General features: G+C 44.2%; 1 protein-coding gene across 5 annotated transcripts in view; it reads right to left on the bottom strand.

The window, feature by feature from the left end:
* Positions 1 to 19,218, bottom strand: part of ube3d (ubiquitin protein ligase E3D) — a 228,799-nt gene extending 209,581 nt beyond the window's left edge. For 2 of the 5 annotated variants that reach the window (XM_067984912.1, XM_067984915.1), the window contains exons 1-3: positions 18,756 to 19,217; positions 6,945 to 7,141; positions 1,496 to 1,586 (exon numbers count right to left, since the gene is read on the bottom strand). In XM_067984912.1, the coding sequence (XP_067841013.1) occupies positions 1,496 to 1,586; positions 6,945 to 7,141; positions 18,756 to 18,901 (434 nt within the window). In that variant the 5' untranslated portion in view covers positions 18,902 to 19,217. Of the gene's footprint in view, positions 1 to 1,495; positions 1,587 to 6,944; positions 7,142 to 18,755 lie in introns of all 5 variants that reach the window. The other 3 variants (XM_067984914.1, XM_067984916.1, XM_067984913.1) reach the window with 3 other exon arrangements.
* Positions 19,219 to 20,361: the final 1,143 nt, after the last annotated feature.

Raw genomic sequence — 20,361 nt, 5'->3', positions numbered from 1 at the left:
AATACAACAAAGGTTACAATGGAGAGACTATTCTCTCTGTCTTTTCATGCGATGTGGCACACAGGAGATAGGAACACACTGTAGACATGTGAAAATGTCAAGGCCCAAGTGGGAACATAAAGGCTCAGCAGCCCTGATGAAATAACAAGAATGCAATTTTGCTTTTATTGAAACCACAAGATAGACTTTCATTTACAAAATCATTAGCAATTCTACTATGAACAAATCACACCTGAGGCACACTGCTCCTTTAAAAGTTCTGAGAGAGAAAGAAAGAGAGAAAAAGAAAAGAAAGAACTTGCATTTATATAGCGCCTTTCATGACCTCAGGACGTCCCAAAGCACTTTACAGCCAATGAAGTACTTTTGAAGTGTAATCACTGTTGTAATGTAGGGAAACGCGGCAGCCAATTTGCAGACAGCAGGGTCCCACAAACACCATCATCATAAATGGCCAGATTATCTGTTTTAGTGATGTTGGTTGAAGGATAAATATTGGCCAGGACATCGGGATAACTCCCTTGGCTCTTCTTTAAAAAGAGCTATGCGATCTTTTCTTCGTCCACCTGAGGGGGCAGACGGGGCCTCAGTATAACGTCTCATCCAAAAGACGGCACTTCCGTCAGTACAGTGCTCCCTCAGAACTGCAACAAAGTGTCGGCCTAAATTATGTGCTCAAGTCTCTGGTATGGGACTTGAACCCACCACCTTCTGACTCAGAGGCGAGAGTGCTACCACTGAGTCAAGGCTGATACCTAACACAACTCTCAATATTGAATAACATATTAATATACATTACACTATTTCTGTTACAGATACCTTTCCACTGCCACTCATGAAAAATAGATCAAAAAGGCATACGGGATTCTTGCTAAAAAGACATACGGCATCCTTGGCTTAATAAATGGAGCCATAGAATACAAAAACAAGGAAGTTATGCTAAACCTTTGTAAAACACTGGTTAGGCCCCAGCTGGAGTATTGTGGCCAATTCTGGGCACCACATTTTAGGAAGGATGTCAAAGCCATTGAGAGGGTACACAGGAGATTTACTAGAATGGTACCAGGTATGAAAGACTACAGTTGCCTGGAGAGGCAAGAGAAACTGGATTGTTCTTTTGGAGCAGAGAAGGTTAAGGGAAGATTTGATAGTAATGTTCAAAATCATGAAGAGTTTTGATTGAGTAAATAAGGAGAAACAGTTTCCAGTGGCAGAAGGGTTGGTAAACAGAGGACACAGATTTAAGGTAATTGGCAAAAGAACCAGAGGCGAGATGAGGAGAAAAAAATTTACACAGAGTCGGGATGATCTGGAATGTACTGCCCAAAAGGGTGATGGAGGCAAATTCAATAATAACTTTCAAAAGGGAATTGGATAAATACTTGAAGGGGAAAAAGCAGGGGAGTGGGACTAATTGGATAGTTCTTTCACAGGCACGGTGGGTCAATTGGCCTCCTTCTGTGCTGTATCATTCTATGATTCTAAATTGCCTTACTGTTTCTTGAGTACTGACTGTCCACAGGTCTGGCACCGAAAGACGTAGCTTGTCTGGGCCTCCAAGGTTGCCATCACAGTTGGAAACAGTTCTAAAGAAACATGAAACATTAATTATTAATTGCTAATACTTGTGATGAATTCTTCAAAATTAGATTTTCCATTTAAATAAAGTCAAGATTTGCATATTACAACAAGAAAGTAATGTGCAAACTTAACTTTTTCAGCATTTTAAATATAAGCTTTGTCAACGATTTAATATATTCCCAGATAATCTTCATACTTAAAGTATCAATAATAACTTGACACTTAAATAAACAATCTTTTCAGCCACACATGCTTTGCATGCTTGCAGGAACATCACTTACTGTCTCACTGGAAACTTCTCATTTCTCCGCTTGTTAGTGGCTGAGGGACAGGTTGTACAAATTTACACAGTTACATTTTACACTGTGTGTTACCGTACCTTAACCAATCTGCTTAACAGACTTTCCCTCTAACAGTATTCTTTCAATTCCAGAAACATAACCCTTATTTTTCATGCAGTGATACGCTTTAAAATTAAAACTATCAGTAATGATTTGCAACATTTACTATGAGCAATGAGATGCCCGTCAATCACTGCAACATCACACTTGCAAGGCCTGTGCCTTGAGCTCAGTTTCTGTTACTGTCCTGACACAGTTTCTAACCGAAGCGCCTACCCCACAACCCTGACTAGTAAACACGCTTCAAGCAAAGCATTTGCAAAAATGATAACGAACATACTAGCGGCTGACAGTCCAAATTGTAAATATTTTCTATCCATGAATAAACTGACTACATAATTCACAATCGCCTCAGGCATGAGTGAATTATGCTCAATTTAGAAGCATGCAGAAAAATCATAGACCAAGACCCCTCAACGAATATTATAAGCATATGTGAAAAAAATCAGAAGAAATATTAAAAAGGAAGTGTGATTACACAATCTATACAAAAGGCCTGCTTCTCAGACGGTCTTTAATCACCAATTCAACACAGTAGTTGCGATGAGGCATCTTGTTTAGATTTTTCAATCCGCTTACAAACTGATCGTAACTTACTCATCCCTGAGCTGCTTGATAGTTGTACAGTCAGTTTATTCATGCATTGAAAATTTGTACAACCTGTCCCTCAGCCACTAACAAGCAGAGAAATGAGAAGTTTCCAGTGAGACAGTAAGTGCTGTAATTCTGAGAGACCATTAAACCATTCAGTAGACTATACTTGTCTTTGAAGAGATAGGTCTGTATCGAGAATTCTGCATCTAGAATTCTAACTTCCAAAAGTGAAGCGATTTACGCCTCTAGCCAAGCTGTTCCAGTACAGCTACAACACTGGCACCTAACTGACAAAGTGAAAAATTGCCCAGGAATGTCCTGTCCACAGAAATCAGGACAAATCCAATCTGGCCAATTACCACCGCATCAATCTACTCTCAATCATCAGCAGAGTGATGGAAGGTGTCATCAAAAGTGCTATCGAGCGGTACTTACTCACCAATAACCTGCTCACCAATGCTCAGTTTGGGTTCTGCCAGGACCACTCAGCTCCAGACCTCATTACAGCCTTGGTCCAAACATGAACAAAAGAGCTGAATTCCAGAGGTGAGGTGAGTGTGGCTGCCCTTGACATCAAGGCAGTATTTGACCGAGTGTGGCACCAAGGAGCCCTAGTAAAATTGAAGTCAATGGGAATCAGAGGGAAAACTCTTCAGTGGATGGAGTCATACCTAGTACAAAGGAAGATGGTAGTGGTTGTTGGAGGCCAATCATCTCAGCCCCAGGACATTGCTGCAGGATTTCCTCAGGGCAGTGTCCGAGGCCCAACCATCTTCAGCTGCTTCATCAATGACCTTCCCTCCAGCATAAGGTCAGAAATGGGGATGTTCGTTGATGATTGCACAGTGCTCAGTTCCATTCGCAACCCCTCAGATAATGAAGTAGTCAGTGCCCGCATGCAGCAAGACCTGGACAACATCCAGGCTTGGCTCATAAGTGGCAAGTAACATTCGCGTCAGACAAGTGCCAGGCAATGACCATCTCCAACAAGAGAGAGTATAACCACCTCCCCTTGACGTTCAATGGCATTACCATCACCGAATCCCCCACCATCAACATCCTGGGGGTCACCATTGATCAGAAACTTAACTGGACCAGCCACATAAATACTGTGGCTACAAGAGCAGGTCAGGGGCTGGGTATTCTGCGGCAAGTGACTCACCTCCTGACTCCCAAAAGCCTTTCCACCATCGACAAGGCACAAGTCAGGAGTGTGATGGAATACTCTCCACTTGCCTGGATGAGTGCAGCTCCAACGACACTCAAGAAGCTCGACACCATCCAAGATAAAGCAGCCCGCTTGATTGGCACCCCATCCACCACCCTGAACATTCACTCCCTTCACCACCGGCGCACCGTGGCTGCAGTGTGTACTATCCACAGGATGCACTGTAGCAACTCGCCAAGGCTTCTCCGACAGCACCTCCCAAACCCGCGACCTCTACCACCTAGAAGGACGAGGGCAGCAGGCGCATGGGAACAACACCACCTGCATATTCCCCTCCTTGTCACACACCACTCTGACTTGGAAATATATCGCTGTTCCTTCATCGTCGCTGAGTCAAAATCCTGGAACTCCCTACCTAACAGCACTGTGGGAGAACCTTCACCATACGGGCTGCAGCGGTTCAAGAAGGCGGCTCACCACCACCTTCTCAAGGGCAATTTTTTTTTTTTTTTATTCGTTCACGGGATGTGGGCGTCGCTGGCGAGGCCAGCATTTATTGCCCATCCCTAATTGCCCTTGAGAAGGTGGTGGTGAGCCGCCTTCTTGAACCGCTGCAGTCCGTGTGGTGACGGTTCTCCCACAGTGCTGTTCGGAAGGGAGTTCCAGGATTTTGACCCAGCGACAATGAAGGAACGGCGATATATTTCCAAGTCGGGATGGTGTGTGACTTGGAGGGGAACGTGCAGGTGGTGTTGTTCCCATGTGCCTGCTGCTCTTGTCCTTCTAGGTGGTAGAGGTCGCGGGTTTGGGAGGTGCTGTCGGAGAAGCCTTGGCGAGTTGCTACAGTGCATCCTGTGGATAGTACACACTGCAGCCACGGTGCGCCGGTGGTGAAGGGAGTGAATGTTCAGGGTGGTGGATGGGGTGCCAATCAAGCGGGCTGCTTTATCTTGGATGGTGTCGAGCTTCTTGAGTGTTGTTGGAGCTGCACTCATCCAGGCAAGTGGGGAGTATTCCATCACACTCCTGACTTGTGCCTTGTAGATGGTGGAAAGGCTTTGTGGAGTCAGGAGGTGAGTCACTCGCCGCAGAATACCCAGCCTCTGACCTGCTCTAGTAGCCACAGTATTTATATGGCTACTAGAGCAGTTAAGTTTCTGGTCAATGGTGACCCCCAGGATGTTGATGGTGGGGGATTCGGCAATGGTAATGCCGTTGAATGTCAAGGGGAGGTGGTTAGACTCTCTCTTGTTGGAGATGGTCATTGCCTGGCACTTATCTGGCGCGAATGTTACTTGCCACTTGTGAGCCCAAGCCTGGATGTTGTCCAGGTCTTGCTGCATGCGGGCTCGGACTGCTTCATTATTTGAGGGGTTGCGAATGGAACTGAACACTGTGCAGTCATCAGCGAACATCCCCATTTCTGACCTTATGATGGAGGGAAAGTCATTGATGAAGCAGCTGAAGATGGTTGGGCCTAGGACACTGCCCTGAGGAACTCCTGCAGCAATGTCCCGGGGCTGAGATGATTGGCCTCCAACAACCACCACCATCTTCCTTTGTGCTAGGTATGATTCCAGCCACTGGAGAGTTTTCCCCCTGATTCCCATTGACTTCAATTTTACTAGGGCTCCTTGGTGCCACACTCGGTCAAATGCTGCCTTGATGTCAAGGGCAGTCACTCTCACCTCACCTCTGGAATTCAGCTCTTTTGTCCATATTTGGACCAAGGCTGTAATGAGGTCTGGAGCCGAGTGGTCCTGGCGGAACCCAAACTGAGCATCGGTGAGCAGGTTATTGATGAGTAAGTGTCGCTTGATAGCACTGTCGACGACACCTTCCATCACTTTGCTGATGATTGAGAGTAGACTGATGGGGCGGTCGTTGGCCGGTTTGTATTTGTCCTGCTTTTTGTGGACAGGACATACCTGGGCAATTTTCCACATTGTTGGGTAGATGCCAGTGTTGTAGCTGTACTGGAACAGCTTGGCTAGAGGCGCAGCTAGTTCTGGAGCACAAGACTTCAGCACTACAGATCAGCCATGATCTTATTGAATGGCGGAGCAGGGATGGGCAATAAATGTTAATAAGAACCTGATATTAAATGATGTTCACAAGATGATCTCTCATGTAAAGATTAGAATAATGTATTCAAAGATGTAGTCGTGTTTTGACTATAAGAACATAAGAACATAAGAAATAGGAGCAGGAGTAGGCCAATCGGCCCCTCGAGCCTGCTCCGCCATTCAATAAGATCATGGCTGATCTGAACCTAACCTCAAATCTAAATTCATATCCAATTTCCTGCCCGCTCCCCGTAGCCCTAATTCCCTTTACTTCTAGGAAACTGTCTATTTCTATGTTGGCCTTGCCAGCAACGCCCACATCCCATGAATGAATAAAAAAAATTAGAATTCTAAGTAATCTGACAGATATAAACAGGAAATGATTTAAGATGTTAGAATTTGGGCTTGGGTATGGATTTATCCTCTAATTAACTTTACATGTGCACAATCCTGGGTAGCATTATGTTTGACACGTACATTATTTGGAAAGTTCTTTTGTCCTGCAATCATACCCCTCCTCTTTGGGAGGTAGTTCCTGTACTGGCAACAGCAGCCCTCAACCAATGGATTATTCTTAAAATACAAGCTCTTTTTCTAGAAAAGAGATGACCTAATAGAGGTCTTTAAGATTATGAAGGGGTTTGATAGGGTAGAAGTAGAGATGTTTCCGCTTGTGTGGGGGGGGGGGGGGGGGGGGGGAAGTTTCCCAAACTAGGGGTCATAAATATAAGATAGTCACTGATAAAGCCAATAAGGCACTCAGGAGAAAGGAACACAGGGTAAGCAGAAGTAAAGCGCTTCCATTTTTAATTTAAAATTATATTTGAAGTGTGCTCTGTGGTCATATAATCACGAAACATTCCTGATATTTGAACAGCTTTGTTGCTATAATCTTAGTTTATGTTTGAATGTTCAAGGTATGTGAACTACTAACTTAAAAATAAATGGCCCAGGCCAGGAAATTTGTCTGGTCCTGCCAGCAGCCTAAAGTTTAACTATGAAATTTAAGTATCTACTGGGCTATTGGGTAAATATAATAATCTTGTGTAAATTGTGAGATTTTTAAATTACAGACTACATTTGCCAATAATTTGCAACATAATGAATGTAATCAAAAATATAAGACATAGTCACCTGCAGGTCTATCAATCTGAACTTGCAGCCTCATGTGTAATCCATCTCCCGTAATGTACTGGAGGCTGCGGCAGGAGGGAGGAACAATTCTGACCCCTACTGGTAAATCTATGTTCATACACTTCTCAGCAGTCCGAAGATGTATAGATGACAGGCCAAGAGTAACTTGCAATTCTGAGTAATTTTCTGGAAAATTCCTGCTCAAAGAAGCATACAAAGCATTATTTTGTTGATCCATACTCAAAACGGCGTTGAAGCAAATCTGCCTACTGTAACTTAGAGATACAACATCCATAAACAGAAATAGACAGTTTCCTAGAAGTAAAGGGAATTAGGGGTTACGGGGAGTGGGCAGGAAATTGGACATGAATTTAGATTTGAGGTTAGGATCAGATCAGCCATGATCTTATTGAATGGCGGAGCAGGCTCGAGGGGCCGATTGGCCTACTCCCGCTCCTATTTCTTATGTTCTTATGTTCTTATCGTCAAAACACGACTACATCTTTGAATACATTATTCTAATCTTTACATGAGAGATCATCTTGTGAACATCATTTAATATCAGGTGATGACTGTGCAAGATTCAATATCATTATGCCCATTCAATTAGCAGTCAGGCTGTATAATAAGCACCTGGTTCGAGGTGGCTAGATTTTCATTAGCAGTTTCTCTAAATTCTATTATTCACTGTCAAAGATACTATATTATGCATTAGCTAATAAAACTTAAGAGACTGTAGTGCAACATGTTAGTTTATATCATTTGTCCTGAGCCTGTAATGGCAAAAGTAACTCAAGATCAATAAGAATGTATTAGAATAACAAATCAGACCAATTTCAATGAATGCCTAGAAATGGCATGCTTTTTTAATATTTGGAGCATGATAAATACCTGTATCACAGGAATATAAATGTGATAATACTGTGACCTGATATTACTCCTATAAATCTATCTTATGTCTGTTACTATTGTAAAGCACTTATTATGAAAGGCTTTAAATAAACACTTGCCTGGTGAATCATGACTGCCACTGTAATGACAAATATAGGAATGTAGCCATTATAAAAAGAGAATGTAATTGGGTTGATGGGGTATTGAATATTTCCCAATGCCAACACATACATAATCCACTGCATTTACACATGAAAGCTTTGTACTTTCTGCTCTAGACAAACATTTGAGCGCTTTTTTCACTGCAGTTGAGAAAGTTGAGGGAGACCTGACAGTGGTCTTCAAGATTATGATGTGGAGATGCCGGTGATGGACTGGGGTTGACAAATGTAAAGAATCTTACAACACCAGGTTATAATCCAACAATTTTATTTGAAAATCACAAGCTTTCGGAGGCTTTCTCCTTCGTCAGGTGAATGTGGGAATCCTTGAACGTTTCGCATTCATATTCAGAGAACAATGCCTGGTGATTACAGATAATCTTTCCAACTACCCATTGTCAAGGCAATCAAAGTGTTCAGACAGAGAGGTGTTACCTACAGGACCACCGAATATACAAACGGCCAGAACACAAAAGAGAGAGAGGGATAAACATCCGAAAGGAAGAGAAAGACAGAGAATGACCCGTTGTATTAAAAACAGATATCTTTTACTCGCTGGTGGGGTTACGTGTAGTGTGACATGAACCCAAGATCCCGGTTGAGGCCGTCCTCATGGGTGCGGAACTTGGCTATCAATTTCTGCTCGCCGATTTTGCGTTGTCGTGTGTCTTGAAGGCCGCCTTGGAGAACGCTTACCCGAAGATCGGTGGCTGAATGTCCTTGACTGCTGAAGTGTTCCCCGACTGGGAGGGAACCCTGGCGATTGTTGCGCGGTGTCCGTTCATCCGTTGTCGCAGTGTCTGCATGGTCTCGCCAATGTACCATGCTCCGGGGCATCCTTTCCTGCAACGTATGAGGTAGACAACGTTGGCCGAGTCACAGGAGTATGAACCATGTACCTGGTGGGTGGTGTCCTCTCGTGTGATGGTGGTATCTGTGTCGATGATCTGGCATGTCTTGCATGTCTGGCATGGCATATCCTACAAAAACTCAGTACCCACGGACCAGTTGAACCAGGAACACTTCTCACCACGATGGACGTCTCGGCACTCTACACCAGTATCCCCCACAATGACGGCATCGCTGCAACAGCATCAATACTCAACACCAACAACAGCCAATCTCCAGACGCCATCCTACAACTCATCCGCTTCATCCTGGATCACAATGTCTTCACCTTCGATAACCAGTTCTTTACCCAAGCACACGGAACAGCCATGGGGACCAAATTCGCACCCCAATACACCAACATTTTCATGCACAAGTTCGAGCACAACTTCTTCACTGCACAGGACCTCCAACCAACGCTATACACCAGATACATCGACGACATTTTCTTTCTATGGACCCACGGCGAAGAATCACTGAAGAGACTACACGATAACATCAACAAGTTCCATCCCACCATCAAGCTCACCATGGACTACTCCTCAGAATCGGTTTCTTTCTTGGACACACGAATCTCCATCAAAGACCGGCACCTCAGCACCTCACTCTACCGCAAGCCCACGGACAACCTCACGATGCTCCACTTCTCCAGCTTCCACCCTAACCACGTCAAAGAGGCCATCCCCTATGGACAGGCCCTGCGAATACACAGGATCTGCTCAGACGAGGAGGAACGCGATGGACACCGACAGACGCTGAAAGACGCCCTCGTAAGAACGGGATATGACGCTCGACTCGTCGATCGACAGTTCCGACGGGCCACAGCGAAAAATCGCATAGACCTCCTCAGAAGACTAACACGGGACGCAACCAACAGAGTACCCTTCGTCGTCCAGTACTTCCCCGGAGCGGAGAAACTACGCCATGCAGCCTTCAACATGTCATTGATGACGACGAACACCTCGCTAAGGCCATCCCCACACCTCCACTACTCGCCTTCAAACAGCCACCCAACCTCAAACAGACCATCGTTCGCAGCAAATTACCCAGCTTTCAGGAGAACAGCATCCACGACACCACACAACCCTGCCACGGCAACCTCTGCAAGACATGCCAGATCATCGACACAGATATCGCCATCACACGAGAGGACACCACCCACCAGGTACATGGTTCATACTCCTGTGACTCGGCCAACGTTGTCTACCTCATACGTTGCAGGAAAGGATGCCCCGGAGCATGGTACATTGGCGAGACCATGCAGACACTGCGACAACGGATGAACGGACACCGCGCAACAATCGCCAGACAGGAGGGTTCCCTCCCAGTCGGGGAACACTTCAGCAGTCAAGGATATTCAGCCACCGATCTTCGGGTAAGCGTTCTCCAAGGCGGCCTTCGAGACACACGACAACGCAAAATCGTCGAGCAGAAATTGATAGCCAAGTTCCGCACCCATGAGGACGGCCTCAACCGTGATCTTGGGTTCATGTCACACTACACGTAACCCCACCAGCGAGTAAAAGATATCTGTTTTTAATACAACGGGTCATTCTCTGTCTTTCTCTTCCTTTCGGATGTTTATCCCTCTCTCTGTTTTGTGTTCTGGCCGTTTGTATATTCGGTGGTCCTGTAGGTAACACCTCTCTGTCTGAACACTTTGATTGCCTTGACAACGGGCAGTTGGAAAGATTATCTGTAATCACCAGGCATTGTTCTCTGACTATAAATGCGAAACGTTCAAGGATTCCCACATTCACCTGACGAAGGAGAAAGCCTCCGAAAGCTTGTGATTTTCAAATAAAATTGTTGGACGATAACCTGGTGTTGTAAGATTCTTTACATTCAAGATTATGAAGAGTTATGCTAAGGTGACAGATTGTTTTTGCTGATTGATTAGGCAGTAATAAGAAGGCACAAAGTTTAGATAATTACAAAAACAATCAAAGGGGAGTTTAGAAAACATTTCTTTACATGGACGTAGATTAGAATGTAGAATTCTCTACCAGAAACCATTGCTGAAGCAGAGTCCATAAACTCTTTGAAAAGGAAATTTGATAGTTGCTTGAAAAAGAGAATTATGAGGAGTTAGCAAGAGTGTGAGATAGATTAAGTGGCTTAAGTGGAAAAATACGCTGGCCCAGATGGCTTGTTTCTGTGCTGTACCATTCTAAAAACATAGGAACAGGAGTAGACCATTCAGCCCCTCGAGCCTGCTCCGCCATTTGATAAGATCATGGCTGATCTGTGATCTAACTCCATATACCTGCCTTTGGCCCATATCCCTTAATACCTTTGGTTGCCAAAAGCTATCTATCTCAGATTTAAATTTAGCAATTGAGCTGGCATCAATTGCCGTTTGCAGAAGAAAGTTCCAAACTTCTACCACCCTGTGTGTGCAGAAGTGTTTTCTAATCTCACTCCTGAAAGGTCTGGCTCTAATTTTTAGACTGTGCCCCCTACTCCTAAAATCCCCAACCAGCAGAAATAGTTTCTCTCTATCTGTTCCCCTTAACCATCGAAACTCCAGAGAATACAACCCCAATTTGTGTAATCTCTCCTTGTAACTTAATCCTTGAAGTCCAGGTATCATTCTAGTAAACCTACGCTGCACTCCCTCCAAGGCCAATATGTCCTTCCGAAAGTGCGGTGCCCAGAACTGCTCACAGTACTCCAGGTGCAGTCTAACCAGGGTTTTGTATAGCTGCAGCATGACTTCTGCCCTCTTGCACTCTAGTCCTCTAGATATAAAGGCCAGCATTCCATTAGCCTTATTGATTATTTTTTGCACCTGTTCATGACACTTCAATGATCTATGTACCTGAACCCCTAAGTCCCTTTGGACATCCACTGTTTTTAACTTTTTACCATTTTGAAAGCACCCTGTTCTATCCTTTTTTGGTCCAAAGTGGATGACCTCACATTTGTCTACATTGAAATTCCATTTGCCACAGTTTTGTCCATTCACCTAATCTATCAATATCCCTTTGTAATTTTATGTTTTCATCTACACTGCTTACAATGCCACCAATCTTTGTGTCATTGGCAAACTTAGACATGAGACTTTCTATGCCTTCATCTAAGTCGTTAATAAATATTGTGAATAATTGAGGCCCCAAGACAGATCCCTGTGGGACTCCACTAGTCACATCCTGCCAATGTGAGTGCTTACCCATTATCCCTACTCTCTGTCGCCTTTCGCTCAGCCAACTTCCTAACCAAGTCCATACTTTTCCCTCGATTCCATGGGCTTCTATCTTAGCTAACAGTCTCTTATGTGGGACTTTATCAAATGCCTTCTGGAAGTCCATATAAATAACATCCATTGACATTCCCCTGTCCACTACTTTAGTCACCTCTTCAAAAAATTCAATCAGGTTTGTCAGGCACAACCTACCTTTCACAAATCCATACTGGCTCTCTCTGATTAACTGAAAATTCTCAAGGTGTTCAGTCACACTATCCTTAATTATAGACTCCAGCATTTTCCCCACAACAGATGTTAGGCTAATTGGTCTATAATTCCCTGGTTTCCCTCTCTCTCCTTTCTTAAAAAGCGGAGTGACATGTGCAATTTTTCAATCTAGAGGGACGGTTCCTGAATCTGGAGAACTTTGAAAGATTATAGTTAGGGCATCTGCAATGTGCTCACCTACTTCCTTTAAAACGCTGGGATGGAAACCATCTGGTCCTGGGGATTTGTCACTCTTTAGTGCTATTATTTTCTTCATTACTGTTGCTTTACTTATATTAATTTTATTGAGACCCTGTCCCCGATTCAATATTAGTTTTCTTGGGATTTCCGGCATGCTGTCCTCTTTTTCTACTCTAAATACTGACGCAAAGTAATTATTCAACATGTCCGCCATTTCCCCACTGTCAATGACAATATCCCCACTTTCAGTTTTTAAGGGGCTCCTGACTGCTCCTGACCAGATCTCTGTTCAGACTCTGTGCGGACCCGTGTCTTATATTTTGCATATAGGAAGTGCAGGCTGCCTTTTCATGATGCGAGCCACTCATGTGATTTCGGGGGCCCCCTGCTGGTCAGCAGCCACTCAACAGCGCAGCTGGGCCTGCTGCCTGCATTTCTAAATTATCGAATTTAACCCCTAATGTAACTATAAAAGTTCTTTGGGTTGGTTTTGATATTCCTTGCAAGTTTCTTTTCATACTCTCTTTTTGTAGCTCTTACTATCTGTTTTGTGACCCTTTGTTGATCTTTGTATCTTTCCCATTCGCCAGGATCTGTGCCATTTTTTGCCTTTTTGTACCCCCTTTCCTTATGTCTTATACTGTCCCTTACCTCTTTAGTTGTCCATGGCTGTTTTTTTTTGGCAAGTAGAGTTCTTGCCCCTCAGGGGTATAAATTGGTTCTGTATCACGTTAAATGTTTCTTTAATCATTTCCCACTGATCATCAGTCGTTTTACTCATTAACAGATTTGCCCAGTTTACTGTGGACAGTCTCTGTCGCATCCCATTGAAGTTGGCCTTACCCAAGTCTAGAATCATATCAGTTAATTCACTTTTTTCCCTTTCAAACACTACCTTGAACTCGATCATGTTATGATCGCTACTGGATAGATGTTCACGCACAGTTAAGCTGTTAATTAAATCTGGTTCATTACTTATTACTAAATCTAGTATGGCTTGCCGCCTTGTTGCCTCCAGGACATACTGCTGTAGGAAACTATCCCAGACACACTCAAGAAATTCACTACCTTTCTGACAGTTGCTTGTCTGCTTTCCCCAATCTATGTGAAGGTTAAAGTCCCCCATTAAGACCACTATGCCTTTCTTACACGCTTATCTAATCTCTGCATTTACCCAATCTAGCACTTCAGAGTTGCTGCCAGGGGTCCTATACACAACTCCCACTATAGTCTTAGATCCTTTCCTATTTCTCAATTCAACCCATAAAGTCTCGTTATATCCTCCTTTATCATTGAAGTGATTTCATCTCTTATCATTAAGGCTACTCCTCCCCCTCTTCCATTTTCCCTATCTCTCCTGTAAACCTTATAACCTGGTATATTTAGGTCCCAATCCTGACCATCCTGCAGCCATGTCTCAGTAATAACCATCATGTCATACCCTCCAATTTGAATTTGTGCCTGTAGTTCATTTAATTTATTCCTTATACTCCTTGCGTTTGTATATAGAACTCTTAGTTGGGCCACGCACCCTAGCCTGTCCTTCAGCTTTGATGCTGGATTAATCGCTTTACACCTTCTAGTTTTCACTTTATCTGTAGTGTCTGAAGCACACTCTCTTTCTGCTGCTCTACGCTTTTCCCTTTCACTTGTTCTTGAACAACTATTTGTATTGTAAATTTCCCCTGGGTCCTCCCCTCTCTTGCTGCTTTCAACTTTACTCTCTTCTGACTCCCGGCTCAGGTTCCCATCCCCCTGCCACTCTCGTTTAAACCCTCCCCAACAGCAGTAGCAAACCCCCCTGCACGGATATTAGTCTTGGATCTGTTGAGGTGCAACCCCTCCGGCTTGTACAGGTCCCACCTTCCCCAGAATCGGTCCCAATTCCTCAGGAATCTAAATCCCTCCCTCCTGCACCCAACCCTCCAGCCACACATTCATCTGGTCTATTCTCCTATTCCAATACTCACTAGCACGTGGCACTGGGAGTAATCCTGAGATTACTACCCTTGAGGTCCTGCTTTTTAAACTTATTTCTTAACTCCTTATATTCTGCTTGCAGGACCTCATCCCTCTTTTTAACCTATGTTATTGGTACCGATATGTACCACGACCTCTGGCTGTTCACTCTCCCCCTTCAGAATGTCCTGCAGCCGCTCAGTGACATCCTTGACCCTGGCACCAGGGAGGCAACATACCATCCTGGAGTCACGTTTGCGGCCGCAGAAACTCCTGTCTGCTCCCCTAACTATAGAATCCCCTCTCACAATTGCTCTCGCGACCTTTCTCCTCCCCCGTTGTATAGCTGAGCCACCCATGGTGCTCTGGTCTTGGCTCTGGCTGCACTCCCCAGAACGGAATACTGGCTGGAGAGTGAGATGCCCTCAGGGGACTCCTGCACTACCTGCCTGGTCCTCCTTGTCTGTCTGGCAAGAGAAAGGCAAAGTAATATTTTAGATTCAACTTTTTTTTTTGCTCCAAACTTTACCCCAGGTCTAATCATTCTGCAACTTTGATTTGTTTTTTGGTACAAAAATCACAAAGAAAAGTACAAAGAGGGTTATTCTGCGCATTTGGCTCAACCGCCCTGAAAATCTTTGGTCCCACCATCTCAACATCCAACTATCAATCATCCTGAATGATCCACTACACCACCCAGGAGACCATGTTGTATAGAGATGACGTCGTAAATATGTTGCTTCAATTTGAACAGCAGCTGGTGACATTTCCTCAAGATCATTTTTCCTGTTTATATTGTCACAGATCAGAACCTTCAGACATGTTCCCTACTCAAGATATTTGAGGTAAAATAGACGTATGAATTCAACAACCTATCTTGTTTCCAGGATTTTCAAACAGCAGACAGATTTGTGGACAGCTGTAAGATAGTTTATGCGATATAAAGAGTATTAAAGCCACGGAAACAAATTCCAACAATAACTTGCATCTATATAGCGGCTTTATCATTGAAAAACATCTAATGGTACTTCACAGGAACAGGAGTAAGCATTCAGCCCCTCGAGCCTGTTCCGCCATTCAATTAGATCATGGCTGATCTGTTTCTTAACTCCATCTACCCGCCTTGGTTCCGTGACCCTTAATACCCTTGCCTAACAAAAATCTATCACTCTCAGTTTTGAAATTTTCAATTGACCCCCAGCCTCAACAGCTTTTTGAGGAGAGAGTTCCAGATTTCCACTGCCCTTTGTGTGAAGAAGTGTTTCCTGACATCACCGCTGAACGGCCTGGCTCTAATTTTAAGGTTATGCCCCCTTATTCTGGACTCCTTCATCAGAGGACATAGTTTATCCTCAATTAGATCACCCCTTAATTTTCTATACTCAAGAGAATACAAGCCTAGTCACAGAGCAATAATCAGAATAATGGATGCTCAACCAAGGAAGGAGATTTAGAAGCTTGGTGAAAGAGGTGGATTTTGAGGGTCTTAAAGGAAAACGGAGAGGTGGAGATGCGGAGGAGTTTAGGGAGGGAATTCCAGAGCACGGTCGCCAATGGTGAGCTGAAGGGGAGGGATGCACAAGAGGCCAGAGTCAGAGGAACAGATAGTTCAGAAGAGAGGGTGCAGTATGGCTGGAGGAGGTTACAGAGATAGGGAAGGGTAAGGCCATGGAAGGATTTGAACACAAGGACGAGAATTGTAATTTTGAGGTGCTAGGGAACCAGGAACCAATGTAAGTCAGCCAGGACAATGCAGGACAGGTTACAGACTGCAGATCTTTGGATGAGCTGAAATTTATGGGACGTAGAGGATGAGGCACTGGCCAGGAGAACATTGGAAAATTCGAGCCTGGAGGTGACAAAAGGCATGGTGAATGGTTTCAGCATTAAAGAGGCAGCTGTAGGCATTCTTTGTGATGGAGAGGATATGGGGGTCAGAAGCTCAACTTGGGGTCAAACAGGAAGCTGAGGTTACAAATAGTCTGGTAGAATCGGTGGCTAGAGCCAAAGATGATAGCTTTGGTCGTTCCAACATTAACTGGAGGAAATTGCAGCTTAAAAGCATTGGAGGGTTTGAGAATGGTGTTGGAGAGGCAGAGAATACCCAGTTTACCTTCATTACTAGCTCTTCTTCACTTTCAAAAGGAACTGAGTGTTTATCACTATTTTCATAGTGTATTATTGATATTTGGCATGTTAGGTTTCTTTTTTTTCTAACTGTAATGGGATCTTGATAAATTGGGCCAGTGGGCCGATGAATGGCAGATGGAGTTTAATTTAGATAAATGTGAGGTGATGCATTTTGGTAGATCGAATCGGGCCAGGACCTACTCCGTTAATGGTAGGGCGTTGGGGAGAATTATAGAACAAAGAGATCTAGGAGTACAGGTTCATAGCTCCTTGAAAGTGGAGTCACAGGTGGATAGGGTGGTGAAGAAGGCATTCGGCATGCTTGGTTTCATTGGTCAGAACATTGAATGCAGGAGTTGGGATGTCTTGTTGAAGTTGTACAGGGCATTGGTGAGGCCACACTTGGAGTACTGTGTACAGTTCTGGTCACCCTATTATAGAAAGGATATTATTAAACTAGAAAGAGTGCAGAAAAGATTTACTAGGATGCTACCGGGACTTGATGGTTTGACTTATAGGGAGAGGTTAGACAGACTGAGACTTTTTTCCCTGGAGAGTAGGAGGTTGAGGGGTGATCTTATAGAAGTCTATAAAATAATGAGGGGCATAGATAAGGTCGATAGTCAAAATCTTTTCCCAAAGGTAGGGGAGTCTATAACGAGGGGGCATAGATTTAAGGTGAGCGGGGAGAGATACAAAAGGGTCCAGAGGGGCAATTTTTTCACTCAAAGGGTGGTGAGTGTCTGGAACGAGCTGCCAGAGGCAGTAGTAGAGGCGGGTACAATTTTGTCTTTTAAAAAGCATTTGGACAGTTACATGGGTAAGCTGGGTATAGAGGGATATGGGCCAAGTGCAGGAAATTGGGACTAGCTTAGTGGTATAAACTGGGCGACATGGACATGTTGGGCCGAAGGGCCTGTTTCCATGTTGTAACTTCTATGATTCTATGTTGTAGCTAATCTATTAACATTGGTAAATCATGAATGATAAGTGTGCATTTAGTCTTGGTTTTAATGTACCAAAGAACAGTTTGCTTTGAGACAGTGCTGAAACTATCCATGGTGTGACAACACCAAGATAAAGTACATAGCTATACTCCTTATTGCCATTAAAGTGTGTGCTTTTGATTGGGGGCAGGTAGAAGAACATGCATAAAAGAAAGTGGCTAAACTAGTCTGATACATGATCCATTTCTGGTGTTTTCAATCCAGAAAGAACAAACTTGCATTCATATGACATCTTTCACATCCTCGGGATGTCCCAAATGTTTCAAGCCACTGAATTACTTTTAAAGTGTAGTAATCAATTTGTACATACCAAGGTCACACTATCAGCAAGTGAAATAAATAATCAATTTATCTGTTTTTGTAATATGGGTTGAGCGACTAATATTGACCAGGACACTGGGAGAACAAGGTACTCTTCTTCAAATTGTGCCACGAGATCTTTTGCATCCACCTGAGCCAGCAGACAGGGTCTGGATTTAACAGCTTATCCCAAAAGATGGCACCTCCAACAATGGCAACACTGCCTGTGGGTTCAAACCCCACTATATACTTGAACAGAAATCTCAGCCAACACTTTAGCCCTGTCCTAAGGGAGCGTTAAATTGTCAACGTGCATCTGGTTAAATTTTCTCCTATGCAGCTTATCGACTAAAAAGCAATACATTGAATTTTCACTGTTAAGTGCTACTCGACAGGAAATCCCAATTCCTCCATTGAAAACGCCAGTATAAGTTATGGTCAAGATCTGAATAAATGTAAGAATCTATTTTTCAAAAGGTATATAAAGCTGCTTTACTACAACTGCAATGTATCTAATGAATTGTAAACAATTTTACAACACCAAGTTATAGTCCAGCAAGTTATAGTCCAGCAATTTTATTTTAAATCTCCGAAAGCTTGTGAATTTAAAATAAAATTGCTGGACTATAACTTGGTGTTGTAAAATTGTTTACAATTGTCAACCCCAGTCCATCACCGGCATCTCCACATCGTATCTAATGAAGGCCTGGTTCACAAACGTACTTGTAGATGTGTTTACCGATTTAGTGAAATTTCAATCCAAAAGCAAGTTTCCAAACGTACCCCACCAGTTAATATATTCATTAAAGAAAAAAGTTACCCAAATACTAAGTGCCCGCTTTGCGTGCTGTTTCTGATCTCTAAGAAAACCCGAGGATGCGTTAGCGTTGTCTCCATTGCCCTCTTGAGTCCTGGGTGCCAATGTGAATCTGAGGAACTCCTGAATGAAATGTGACAAAGTAACATCCAAGCCGCGCGCTGCTCCCTCCTCCGAACTTCGGCCCAGGATCGCGCGCTGCTCCCTCCTCCGAACTTCGGCCCAGGATCGCGCGCTGCTCCCTCCTCCGAACTTCGGCCCAGGATCGCGCGCTGCTCCCTCCTCCGAACTCCGGCCCAGGATCGCGCACGCGCTGCTCCCTCCTCCGAACTCCGGCCCAGGATCGCGCACGCGCTGCTCCCTCCTCCGAACTTCGGCCCAGGATCGCGCGCTGCTCCCTCCTCCGAACTCCGGCCCAGGATCGCGCGCTGCTCCCTCCTCCGAACTCCGGCCCAGGATCGCGCACGCGCCGCCGCACGTTCCAATCCGCAGCCCCGTGGAGCCGCACTCAGAGAAACACCAGAATACTGACAGCAAAAATATACAGCGCCGCCTGCGGCCCGGGAAGCAGCACGGCTTGTGAATCCCATCGACAAGTGCTACTTCTGCTAACGTACTTCGAAGGGAATAACAACATACGAACTAAGAGCTGAAGTAGAAAGAGAAAAAATGTCCAAAAAAAAATGTCCCAATCAGCCTGAGGCAAAAAAGAGCAGGAGTAGGCCATTTGGCCCCTCAAGCCTGCTCTGTCATTTAATAAGATCATGCTGATCTGATTCTGACCTCAACCCTACTTTCCCGTCTACCTACTATAACCTTTGACTCCCTTGTTAATCAGGAATCTATCCGACTCAGCCTTAAAAATATTCAATGACCCTGTCTCCACCGCTCTCTGGGGAAGGGAGTTGCACAGACTCACGACCTGAGAGAAAATTTCTCCTCATCTCCGTTTTAAATGTAAGGAATCTTACAACACCAGGTTATAGTCCAACAGTTTTTGAAAATCATAAGCTTTCGGAGCTTACCTCCTTCCTCCTTATTTTCAAACTGTGGCCCCTAGTTCTAGTCTCTCCCACAGCATCTGCCCCTTCTTGTCCCCTTATTTGTTTCGATAAGATTACCTCTCGTTCTTCTGAACTCCAGTGTATACAGGCCCCACTTGTCCAACCTTTCCTCATAGGATAACCCCCTCATCCCAAGAATCAGTCCAGTGAACCTTCTCTGAACCGCCTCTAAAGCAATTATGTCCCTTCTTAAATAAAGGGATCAAAACTGCACACAGTATCCTAGATGTGGTCTCACCAATGCCCTGTACAACTGTAGCAAAACACCTCTACTTTTATATTCCATTCCCCTTGCAATAAATGACAACATTCCATTTGCCTTCCTAATCACTTGCTGTGCCTACATACTAACTTTTTGTGATTCATGTACTAGGACACCCAGATCCCTCTGAAACTCAGAGTTCTGCAATCTCTCTCCATTTAAATAATATACTGCTTTTCTATTCCTCCTGCCAAAGTGGACAAGTTCACATTTTCCCACATTATACTCCATCTGCCAAATTTTTGCCTACTCACTTTATCTATATCCCTTTGCAGACTCCTTA

The sequence above is a fragment of the Heptranchias perlo genome, chromosome 5, assembly GCF_035084215.1.
Source record: "Heptranchias perlo isolate sHepPer1 chromosome 5, sHepPer1.hap1, whole genome shotgun sequence".
In the NCBI taxonomy this organism is placed as follows: Eukaryota; Metazoa; Chordata; class Chondrichthyes; order Hexanchiformes; family Hexanchidae; genus Heptranchias; species Heptranchias perlo.
This window is presented reverse-complemented; position numbering and strand designations above follow the sequence as displayed.